The sequence below is a fragment of the Scaptodrosophila lebanonensis genome, unplaced genomic scaffold (assembly GCF_003285725.1).
Source record: "Scaptodrosophila lebanonensis strain 11010-0011.00,11010-0021.00 unplaced genomic scaffold, SlebRS2 tig00000072-arrow-pilon, whole genome shotgun sequence".
Classification (NCBI taxonomy): Eukaryota; Metazoa; Arthropoda; class Insecta; order Diptera; family Drosophilidae; genus Scaptodrosophila; species Scaptodrosophila lebanonensis.
In genome coordinates this window covers 5,840,418-5,853,229 of record NW_022060558.1, presented here as the reverse complement: position 1 = coordinate 5,853,229, position 12,812 = coordinate 5,840,418, and the positions used below count along the sequence as shown (strand labels likewise).

The 12,812-nt window shown below is 45.3% G+C and overlaps 1 protein-coding gene across 3 annotated transcripts in view; it reads right to left on the bottom strand.

The window, feature by feature from the left end:
- The window catches only part of LOC115625081 (aminopeptidase N), a 39,626-nt gene that overhangs the window by 4,734 nt on the left and 22,080 nt on the right, over positions 1 to 12,812 (bottom strand). For all 3 annotated transcript variants that reach the window (XR_003995513.1, XM_030519972.1, XM_030519973.1), the window contains 2 exons: positions 3,371 to 3,542; positions 2,798 to 3,052 (listed from right to left, as the gene is read on the bottom strand). Coding sequence is in view for 2 of the 3 variants with exons in the window: in XM_030519972.1 (XP_030375832.1) it covers positions 2,798 to 3,052; positions 3,371 to 3,542 (427 nt within the window). In the remaining variant the exon portion in view is untranslated. The remainder of the gene's footprint in view (positions 1 to 2,797; positions 3,053 to 3,370; positions 3,543 to 12,812) is intronic.

Genomic DNA, 12,812 nt, shown 5'->3' with positions numbered 1-12,812 from the left:
ATGAAACTCATACGCTGCCCTTCTTAAGGCGAATACTTCCACATGGAACACACTATCAGGTAGCTTTTTCAACCACTTAAGCTCAGGATCTGTCGCCCCAGTTCCTATATCTATATTCGAGCCATCTGTAAACAAATTCGTTGCGTGTTGGGCAAGTCCTCTGCGCCAATCATCTGGTTAATTCTAGAATAACTTCATAGAAAGATCATCACTTGCCAATTGATTAAGTTGATGGATAAGCTGAGTTGTACTTTCGAACTATGAGGAAGAAGATTATCCTTCTACCAGTTAAGGTTAGTCGTGGTGGCAGTGATTCGATTCAGTTGGAAGTTGCGTTCTCAGCATAGTGACTGATCCAAAGAACGCAAGAGATGTCCCATCATATTAGAATGATGTGTTATATAATTGCTTGCAGGCAGGTCTTCTGATATTGGAAGAGTGCCGACGGCTCGGTCAATTCAAAATGCATTTACCTTTCTATTCTTTGCATACGAATCAGACCTTCTTCAATGACAATGATAAACATTTCTTGCATTTTTTGGCAGCCCTTTACCAACAGGTAGAAGGAATTCTGTTACTGCAGCTGCCAAAAATGCCGTCTTGTCATTTCTGCTCAATCGAGGCATCAATCAAAAGTGCCAATCAGTCAACACTGCTTTGCTTTTTTGGTATGCTAATTGCAATTTAGCAAACAGAAACGGTACAACACGACGTATGAGCGATGCGATGTGGCAAGTGAACGGCAAATGAAATGCTTGCAATTAAATGCAAGCAGAAAGATTGCAGATCGATTCCCCAGTTGGCTCAGCACATGCCAGGCATGCCCAGTTGCCGTCCCAGTCCCGTCCAGTCCCGTCCAGCCCCGTCCAGCCTGACCCAGATGGTCCCCAGAGATGTGTGCATGCGCGTGTGTATCCTCATATGCGCCTTTACGCCTTGTTGCCGTTAATTGAAGCGATTGGCTTACAATGCGTGCTCGGCGCAACCAGGAAGCGCACTCGCAACAATTTGCCAATGGACGTCGATTGGCTTCTGTTGCCCACTGGCCCGGCCGTCGTTCACTTTGATCCGCAGCTGCTAAATCTGTGGAATCGATTTGAGTGCACTGGCAGCTCAGGCGCGGCCAACTTCACTCGCAAACTGTGGCTAAGGAGCGTGCAGCGCACAAATTAATGCCGGCCTAGGTTTTCTATGTCAATTACATTAATGCATGCGGCACCAAAGCACGCCGGCTACTCATCCAATTGATTCAACTTGGTCTCATATCGAGTCAACACACATCGTCTATCTCACGCATTATGTCATGCTGGCTGTCGACTCGCGTGCTGCAGACTGATGGCGTTTGATCTTCGCCGCTAGGCTGTAAGTTCCGCATCGTTGAAGTGGGACTGGAGTTGGCGTTGCCGTCACTTCTCTTTCAGAACCATCTTTCTGTGCGCCTTTTGTGGCTTGGTCTCCTGCGGCGCCCTGAACAAGTTGTTATGTCCACACTAGTTGGAGTGGATGTTTATTTAGTGTAAGTGGCAATCGACTGCTACATTGCTGTCCCTGTCCATGTGTCACTAGCCATTCGAACTGGAGACATGGCAGTGCGCGCTTGGAATCAAATGAACCGTAGCCGCGTCATCCTTGACCCAGTTTATTTGTGCTAACCCAAAACAGAAACTTATGGCAATCAATGTTGGCATGACGTCACATGGAACACACACACACACACATGTATGTTGAGGACGTGGTACAAGTAGGATGCGAGAAGTGGAGAACTCCGGCAGAAGGTTGAATGCTGCGACAGCCAAAAAGATTATATTAAGCTAAAGTATGTAGTACCGAAGCCAATATAATCGTATGAATACAAGTACAATAAACGTATATACTCGTATATGTACATATTTATCATTTTGTATCATTTTTTCAGATACCTAGCTAAAGAAAACAATTTGTCTCCCTCTTCAATATTTGTCTAAGCTAAGTATAAGATTATTATTCATTTGAGTGACTGACGATGAGTAGAATATATTGCACTTAAAATCTCGTTAAATCTTAAACTCAGTGAGGGATAAATCAGAAAGCACGTTATATATCTAGATACGATACCGAATTCTTTTAAGCTACGATTTAACTTTTAGAGGACAGTCGATACAGAGTGTTAGTTGCTACCGTTTATTGGCAGCTAGGTTTGTCCAAAGGTAAACTTTTCAAAAAAATATTTTAATAGGACTTCAATTCTTCTATAATATCCAATGCCACGTTCGGTGATTTTATTCGCCATCCGGCAGGCTATGCCGCGACTTACAGCCAAGTGTAGCTAACGATGGAAAAACAAATATTTTTTTGTAATTTGTGGTAGAAGGCGCCGAAAGCCTAACAGATAAGTACTGTAGATTGTACCTTGCAAGCACCACACGCTGTCAGGTAAGCGTCCCGTAATGGCTTTCAAGAGCGAACCGGAAACAGCAGTCACAACAAATCTCGACACACAAGCTGCGCCAAGTTGGCGCTGAATCTCCTTTCTCCCTCCTTTCTTCTGGTGATTTTCTGCGAATCACACTTTATCAGTCTACTTTGCTGCCTTGTCCGTCTATCTGCGTGCCTGCCACTGCTGCCCTGCTGTGCCGCAAATTGAAATGCGAACATGCAAAACAATATACAAGTAATATCAATTCAGAAGCCAAATTGGCGCACATGGCGTGTGGATGCGCGAAAGTAGCGTGCGGCAATTTTCATTAAATTCAATTTAAACTTAAGTGTAAAATTGTGCGATCCCCAGGCCCGCCACTGGCTGGCTACTCGTACTTACGTGTAGTGTAGAGGCCGCCAGCCCTCGAAGAGCTTAAGGGGGCGCTCGGCCGCCTTTACTTTGGTCTTGTTGCTGCCAAAGATCTCGTGGTCACTGATACTGGGTATGTCGCCTACAGGCGCCTCAACTGGTTCAAAGCGCGCCTTGACGGGAGGCGACATGCTCAACATGCTGGCGGTTGCCACAGGCGTTGCATTTGTATGCATGTGCTCGTCATTGTGTCCATTTGCTTGTGAATGGCCATTGAGGCAGCCGCTGGGAGAGGAGGGAAAACAGAGTGGGTTAAGTAAAGTGCAGCACACAATTTATTTACACAAATGAAAGCATAAAGCCACGCCTAGGAAAATACTTGTATTCTGACCCTTTCGCTGCCGACACACCTCGAAATGCGTCAGCCAAGAAAACTCGCAAATTGGTTTCACTTTCTGCGATAATTTCGAAATGAGGTCACATCCGGGGGTTACGCTAAGCATATGCAAAAATCAAATGACCGCTTCGCCCATTATCGCCCTTTGATTTGTGCAAATTTAGGTATACTTGTATATATAAAGGATGTATCGATGCATTACTCACCTTGTTGTGGGCTGGCTAAACGAGGCCAGAAAATATGTTATGATAATCGAGGACAGCAGCGCCACCAGAATAATGAACGCCGACAGCACTAGGCAGGTCTTCGAGACATATACCCCGGATGGGGGACCGTTGAACACATATTTTTGGCCATTTTTTGTCTTAAGTTGGCCGCCTGCAAGGAGGAGAGAAATAGAATCCAATTAGTGGGATAATTAAGACTACAAGGTGTGTTCAAAAGTAAACAGGACTTATAAAAAATAACAGAACAAATGCTTTTTTCGACAATATCAATTTAATTTGTTCAAAATAGTCTCCTTCTGCTTCTATACAGCTTTTTGCACGATCCAAAAGCAGGTCGAACGAGTGTTTTAGCTCGTTGGCCGGTATGGCCGCCAGTATGCCGGTGCAAGCCTTTTGAATGGCCTCTACGTCTGCATAACGCTTTCCTTTCATGGGCAAATGCATTTTCGGAAAAGGTAGAAGTCGCACGGTTAATACGGCGAGTGGTTAATGGTTAAAATGTGATTTTTGGTCAAATAATCGGTCACAAGTGTCTGAGCAATTTCGGCTGATTTTTGATGAATTCACGCACGGTTTCTATGGAATTTTCGGTGATCACGAATTTTGATTGGCCCACATGTTGATCGTCATTTATGTCCTCACGACCACTTTGAAAACGTTGAAACCACTCGTGCACTGTGCTACGGGATAGGCAATCATCGCCATAAACTTGTTCCATCAATTGAAATGTTTCGGTAAAAGTTTTACCAATTTTAAAACAAAATTTAATGTTGGTTCTTTGTTCGAAGCTCATTTTCGCACCGATAACACAAACATACTGAAACTTAAAATCGATGAAATGTCATGAAATTCTCACTGGACAATCGATAAAGATAGCAGATTCTAACGCACCAGTCGACATATAGATAGTGCCACCAGGGGCGCGAGACTCAAAAAGTCCTGTTTACTTTGGAACGTTCCTTGTACAATAGCTGGCCACAAAGTATTAAGAAATAGTGATGATGCATGCAAAGTTAATCACTGTCTAATTATTAGTAATCAGGGTGTTCCATTGGAAAACACTTGCATGACATTGGGGAGCCTAACATTTATCTTTTTTTAAACCTACTATACTGTGTATTTATCGAATAGCGGAGTAAATTCGTAAAGTAAAGGAAATGTTTTTAATACAAAGTGATTTTTTTACGGTTTGGTTCGGCAATTCAGACATATGTAAGTATGTATATATAATGTAGTGAATGGATTTTGAAAATACTAAATACAGTGCGCTGATTTTGATGAATCTTCGAGAACCTTTACAAAGAGCAATTAAGTTGTTCAAAAAATTCTCAAAAACAGAACTGTTATCCTACATATAGACATTATAGACCTACCCCACTAAAAAATAGATAGTAGAGGAGAAAATTTAATTCTACTAAAGAGCTATGTATCTAGGTGAAGTAAGGCAGAAAGAGAAAAAGAAACCGAAAGAGAAAAATGAAAATCTCCAAACCGGTGGGGGGAAGTTTGATTGCCAGTCTGGCCAGCTTTGCTAATTGGGGTTGTGGTTGGACGAATCGGTCTATAAACTCTTAATTATGTCTTCTTCTACCTATTACACACATTTGGGGCTTAAGCTTTCCCACACTTTGGGTAGAAGTGTTAGGACACAATCATATTTTAAGTTATACAATTGGGTTAGGCCTTTTTTGTCGAATGTCTAGCATAAAGTTTGTAGTAAGTGGTATTGTCGCCGACGTCGTTGAAATCAGCTTAAACAGTGGCGCTTATTTGAATATTTTGCTTGCAACATTTGAACATTTGAAACAAATACTATGTGCCATGTTAATTCTGGGTATTGGCTATTATTCTATGCCATTCCAAGTCTACAGTTGCAATTTCAATGGCTTTTTTTATAAATATTATGCACCAACCATTTCGGCGCACAGCAAGTGAACATAAAGCCGACACCCATTTGATTTATAGCATAATTTAGGCCACATTCGAGTGGAGGAAATTAAACGTTAACGGGCAATTTAGCGAGGTGTCGACAGCGCCATGAAGTGGCTCCACTCCACTCCACTCCAGACACGGAGCTGGCCCTCTGGACAGCGTCGGCAATGCACATTGGACGCGGCCGAGGCAAAGATCATTAAACTTGGAACACGCTGAACACACAAAACGTATTTCTTTTATGGCGAAAATTGAGTGAAATTAATGTGTAGCTCATTTTTAAGGCTAAACATTTGTTGTGCGCGCTTATGGAGATAGAAAGAGGAACTACGAGTACGTACATATGTAAGCTAGCTATGTATGAGTATGTATGAATAGATAAATAATTACAAACTGCAACAGTGCTGTCTAACTGTTTGTGGATTACTTGTGAATGCTTTAAAAAAAATAAGCTAGTGCGTTATCGAAAATTCTTGAATGAATTGGCAAAGTAATAACATCAAAGAGCGCCTATAATAGTAACAATAATACTTGTAGTATTTAATATATTGTACAAGTAATCAACTCTTATGGCATTGGTGATCTCAAATGACGAAGTGTAAGACGCGCAACATTTATTTTATGTTTAATGCCAAGGGCGTAGCCAGCTTTTACCAAATGGGGGGCCAAAAAATTAAAATTTTGATTAAATAATTCCTGATGCATTAAAAAAATAATTTATGCATATGATCGATGAAAACACTTCAACAAATTCAACGCAGATCCATCTTAAGGCGAAATAGTGCGTCATAATAATGAACGTGTGGTCGACTTTATATGGAAAAATTTTTTCTAGGGGGGGCAACGGCCCCCCCCTGCGTACGCCCTTGTTTAATGCAGTTAGATTGCTGGAAAAATTTCTTGGTGTTCATTCAGTAACACACACATTTTTATGCTTTTAAATTTATTTGCCCAATAATTCCAAAACAATGATGTTTTGGCCAAAGAAGGTTAGTGCTAATTTAAATCAAATCTCGGAAAACATCTTCTTCATCTTTCTTCTTGAGAAATATTTGTGGGAGTTTCATTAGTTTTTCCAAGCGTTGTCCTCATGAAATGTTACTCTATTAAAGCCAATTTCTGGACCGTAATGAAGTTTTATAGTTTTGGGACAAATACACTTTTGACGATCACTGTAGTCTTCGCTTGGCTATGTTGCTGGACAACGAATGCGAGCAAGAGGTGCACGTGCCGGGCATTTTGAATTACCGATTAGCATTTTTCACTACGGCTATCCACTTGCGGTTGCCACCGGCTGAATATTGGTAGGTTGGTGGGCCCTCTGCCGCTTCTGGCAGTAAAAGCAGAGTGCTTTTGGATAGTAAATGGGCGCCCACTGGTGCATAGTATTATGAGGTCTTTGGCTTGCGCTTTATGGGAACACCAAACGACGTCTTTTGAATGACGACCGCATGTCAGTGACTCTTTTATTGGCGGCTCATATTCGTAGCTGGTTCTGCCCGTAATTAATACAAGTAATAGTTCTGATTGCGAAAATGGGTTAACAATGCGGCTACTTTCTAGCCAACGAGCCGAGCCGCGTGCACCTGCCGCAAAGTTCTTTCCGATTTCGGCGGCAACATCTGCTGTTGAATCGCCTTCACCTGACTTCTTTTGCTTTGATCTTGCACCACAGGCAAATGGAATTTATGTGGCAGCCAGACATTTGTGGCATATGGACAACAACAACGCCGGCATAGAGAATTATGTACATTTAATGAAAGCTGGCCATGCCTTGTGGCCTGCGTGGGTGTTTCGTCTGCAGCCTGCAGCTGTGAACTGATTAGAGATCTTCAGAATGTAAAATGCATTCACCAGATAAATCAGTTGTCAAAAATTATAAATCACAGATCACCACAAATGCGTTGGCACTCAGCGGGGGTGGGGTACGTTGAATGTTTCTCGCTTATTTCTTGTTGTTTTTATTGTTTGTTTATTCCAATGCCTACGAGTATGCCTCAGAGGTGGCAAATGCCAGAAAATATTCATTAGGTAACAGCCGATTCCCTCTAAATGTTTTATGTACCCACATGTGCCCCATTAGTGTAGTTGCCCCATTAGCAACGGCAAATTGGACATTGAACCCGCTGGGTGCGGGACATTGTCTTTTCATATTCATAAGTCCGAATTAAGGTAGCACAAAGTGACAATAAAACGTAGAAATTAAATTTGAACGCTACGGGCGAAGTGAAATTTTCGTGTAGGTGTCTTACGTGAGGCGCCGTTTAAGCGCGTACACGCCCACAATCACGACCTGCTGAACACCTAGGGGCAGAAGTGCGGCACCAACTTAATGTGGGAACAATGGCTGTATTTATGGTGCAGTCCACAAATGGTTTAGCAACATGTTAATAAAGCCAATGGCATGTAGGCGCTTGAGGTAGGTCCCCAGATCCAGAATCTATAGATGGCTTTAACTTTTAGCCTAAATGCAGAGTTTTACTTTTCGGATTCGGTAGGTTATCTAACAATATTAGGGCAAAAAATAATTAAATTCAATTAACAAATTGTTACCTCGTTTTAAAATATAATCAGGTATCTACTTGAATCTGTTCTCTCCCCATAGCCTGCGGAAATTGTTACTTACTCTCTTCGGATAAAGCAACTACACATCGCTACACAGTGGTGCCTACTCCTTACTAATTACTCAATAATAGAAACGTTTTAGTGGAAAATATATAACAATTATGGTGGACATTCCGTTAGATATATTAGATGTCCGATAAGATATAATTTTATTTAAAGTAAGTTTTGAATATAAAATGCTTACTACCTAGGAACTAGGAACTAGCATTCGTTTAAAAAATAGAAATCGTGATTTTAATAATATAAAAACGTGGATTTCAAATATATAAAAATTCTAAAGCTACTTCATTTATAAGTAAGTCCGATTTGTGTAATTGAGGAGGGGAAAGACATACCTAGGAATCTGTCCTTCGAAATATAATCGAAATGTAAACGTTTTCTAATATTTTTCGTATCGTCGAATCTGAAGTTACGCAATTTTGCAACAAATCCATGAAAGGGGCCCCCAGCCGGAGCTGCACCCGGCACCGAGGGCGTGGCTGTAGATGATTCTGATGAGGATGTGGGTAATGATCTGGCGGCGAATGCGTCATTGGCGGTTGTTGTTGTGGTTGTGGGCGCGTATATTGCAGGTGCCGTTAATGGATTTTGTACTTTGGGATTGGTATAGGATATGATTGCTGGAAAAATGCGCAAGAAGAAGAGAGGAAGAGAAAAAGCAGAATTTTGAGCAAATGAGTTAAAGCAAGGTGAGTATATTTTTTTTTCAATTTTTTTACCAAATTTTTATTTACAATTAATGAGCGTGTCGAATGTGGGCAGCCGAAAAGAAAATGCGATGAAATGAAAAGCGAAAGGCCAAAAGCTAAAGCAAGTGTGTGTGTAGCTGGTGTTAGAGTGGTGTGTGTGTGTGTGTGTAAGTCCAAATGATGTCGATGAGCAGGCGTAACGAATTTAATTGAGAAAACATTTAATCAAATCGATGCCGACAAATTGCCAGACCAGACAGACAGTCAATCTGCCAGTTCGTCATTCCGGCAGTGAGGCAGTCAGTCAGTCAGTCAGTGGCACGTGTCGGGGGTGTTGTGAGGGAATGAGTCGAGGCATCGCTTGGCTAGTTGTTGTAATCAAGCGAGCGTGCAAATTACAACAAAGCGCCGGCAATTGCATTTGCATGGCATGCGATCAGTCTCTCTATGAATTGGCGCTGGCAGCACTGCTGTTGTTGCTGCTCTTCTGGCTTTGTTGTTGCTGCACATTTAAATTGTTCCCTACATTTGCTAAAAATATAATAACAGAAGCATTTTCGGTTCAAATTTAGAACAGCGAGTGAGTTGTTATTCAACTGCTGGGCTTGCTGGCTTTTCAATTTCATTTTCATGCCAATCAAATCGAATCGACGTCGCTATTTATAGGGAACATCAGTCCGCCAAATTAGAAAATCAATAAGTAATAACAAAAATGTTGTGAACATTAACAATCGGCATGTTTAATTAACGAGCGCTGATTCGCCTTTGAGGCATCATGAAATCACTGCCACATGACGTATGCTCAATAATTTGAGTGCCTGGACTATTAATAGCTGCCAAAAATATTCGGAGAAGAGGCCAGAAGAGTCAAATTATTAATACAAACTGCAGTTTAGATTGCATAAATAATTAAGTAGTTGCCGGCACAAACAAGATTTATGTCTCAGTCAATCAACCGTGGCCAAAAGCAGCAAAATAAGTCACCAACTACCAAATGCCAGTCAGGCAGCCAATTGTGTGAAAGGCGGTCACTTTTATAGCTCGGCCTGGTGTCGTTTTTGTATTTATGCGCCGACATGGAATGGGTTTTGAATTCGGCTTAAGTGTAAAATGTGAGCGAGCTTCTTGACATTTTGCGCACACACCAGATCGTTTTACACATTTCTCGAGTTACACGGCCGGAGGGACTTGCTCTGAATGCTCATATCAATATGATTCATTCAACCATGCGTAGAATGCCATAATACAATAAATATTATATGACCAGTCGGCGACTTGTTCTGGAATTAACAAGAGTTCAATAACACGACTACCAAACTTTCGACTTTGAACTTGCTTTCCTAAAGCGATGATGTGTAACGTTGTTACTCTGCCGCGGGTATGCTCGCCGGCCAGAGTATGCTGAAATAAATTAGGCACCCCAAAGTGCCGAGGTGTCCACCAAATAAAAGAGGGCGGTATGCCCAAACTTCTCCACGTGTTTCTTTAATTGTAGAACAACATATAGAGCGCTTCAGTGCGCGTTGGGCCTGAGCCAGAAGAGAACTAACCTAAACCGAACTTAAAATTACTCGCCTTCATGGCTTACTATTCTTACAATTACTTATTAATTTACAACTACTTGGCATCGTAATGACGCACAGCTGGTTGCTGCGCAACGCGTCGTTACACCTCCCCCTTTCCCCAAGGGGTCGAACGGCCCGATCGGTGGTTTTTTTTCGAATTTTCCTTCACCGCGCCATAATCGAACGGCAGATGCGTAGCAGCTGGGTGGCAGCGCTGCCACCCCTCGCGTTGGGCCACCTGTCAACGCCACCTGTACCTTCACCGTCAGCTGTTCGCTCTGTCATTCGGTCGCATTGTTGTTTTCTGCATTTCCGCCGCGTGGTGCTGACGTGTCGTCATCCTCTGGATTCTGTAATGGGTGCTGTAGTGGCTGCTGTGGGACTGGCTGCTGTTGCCGTAGCTGTTTAGGGATCGCCAATGGAATTATCATACCGCCTATCTGCTGCGTCTCTGGTATATTCGGCGCTGAGTGTGTATCTCAGGCGGTGCGGTAATCTACATCGCTTCACATGGCCTGAAACGTAACAACAAACTTCGTTTAATTATGTTTGTAGGCTTACATGGGCATCTTCTTCGGCTAGAACGGCAGCTTTGCTGTTCCCGCTTTGGTGGACGCCGGTGGTGTTGCCGTTGCTGTTGTCGGTGTGGCTGCTACGAAGCCCTGGTTGCTGTTGCTGCTGTCGTGACCGTGGCTGCTGTCGTCGTGCTCGTTGATAAGGCCGATTTTGATGCCCGGACTGCCGCTGTGGCTGCTTTTGTTGACGCTGAGGAGTGGCCTGCTGTGGCTGCTGTGAAGCTGTCGGTGGCGTGGCCCTGGTGACCATACTAACGCTGCCTCTGTCGTCGCTGCCTTCGTCGGCTTCGCTGTCTTCTACGTTCACCGCTTTTAAATCCCGCACATGTGCCGTTCTACCTCTGCCGCCCGGCACCGGTCGCACACGCACTATAACTGGGGATATGAATGCTCGTACCGTGAATGGGCCATCGAAGCGAGGCGCCAGCTTGGCCGCAAACTGCTCGGCTGCGTTGGACAGGTGATGTTGTCGCACGAGCACCTCGTCGCCCAGTCTGGGTCGCCACTCGCGTCTCCGCAGATTGTACTGGCGTGCCTGATCCTCGCTTGTCACCAAGGCTGCATGTCGGGCTCTGCGATTTCGCCTCCGCCGTCTGCGTGGCCGTGGATCGTTTGTTCGCAATTCTACAGTTTGGCCGCCCACAGTCACCGCCCCGTTGGCCATTTGGACATAATCCAGTCCCAATGTGAGCTCATCTATGCATCCGGGGAGTGTGAGCAGCGGCAGTACTACGCGACTGTCGCCCACCGTGACCGTCGCCTTCGTTTCTTCACGGACCGTCTTCTGTGTCCCGTCAGCCATGGACACAGTCACGCTCACGGACCGTACATTTCCTCCGTCTGGCGCCCGCAGGCGTTGCGCCAGCATCGGACTCGCGAAGCTGCGTGTCGCTCCGGTGTCCACGACCGCCTCTACCAGTACACCATCGCAGTCTACTGGTAGCGCGGTCGCTACCCTGCGTGTCGTTGTTAATTGGAATCTGCCTGCGTGGGCTCGCCGACTGTTGATGTGGGACGAGCCCCCCCTGGCGTTTCCCGTCGCGCGTCGGCAGCATTCGTTCGCCCGCACCCCCATCTTACCACAGTCCCAACAGTAGAGCTGTTGAGAGTTTGGGCACGCGTCCATACTGTGCCCTCCCATCCCGCAACGTCTGCAGATGGGTGGGCGACGATGCGTGTCCGCTGGGCCAACCGCCACCGGCTGTGGGAACGGCGTAGGGTGTGTGGCGTTCGTCTCATCATTGCCGGCCGCCTGTGACCGTGCTAGGATTCCTTGGCGCACGCCCTGTGCCGCCTGTACGTACCCATCGAGTGAGCTTACTTCTTCGCCTGCCAGGCGGAGATTGGCGCGTATTTCTGGTAGCCCGTTGGCGTGGACAAGTCTCAGCTGCTCCTCTGCAGTCATCTCCGCGCCGCGCATCAGTCGTTGCATCGCTCGGACATACTCGATAGGGCCCTCTGATGCGCCCTGGACTCGGCTGTATGCTTCCCGCCGGCGCTCTTCTATGTGGGGACCCGCTGGATATTCTTTTAGTAGGTCTTGGCGGAACTCGGCCCACCGTTGTGCCAAATTGCGCCTTGACCACTCCCACTCCTTCGCCTCGCCAACCAGGACTTCCGGTAACACGGTCACCAACTCATCTAATCGCACGTTCCTCATCTCTGCCTTATCTTCCAGGTCCCGGAGGAACGTTCTTGGGTCCCCGCTGCCGTCGAAACGTACTCCCCACTGTGCCACCTCCGTGCTCAGGGCTCTCCGCTCCGCTCGTGACATTGTCGAGTGGGCCGAACCAGCCGCGGATGCGGTTGACACGGCTGATGTTGGCGCCTGTGGTTCTGCCACCGCCTGCGCGCTTGCGAGCGGTGACGCTGGAGTCGGTGCTGTTGGGTCATCTTCGTCAGGCACATTACCAGCAGGCGCGGTGGAACCGCAGACCTGGCTCGACAGCTTCTGGAAACCATCCTCCATAGCCTGGGCCAACCGGTGGGTGTACTGAGCCAACTCGGCAATCGCTTGTGTCAGGTCCGCCGTTGA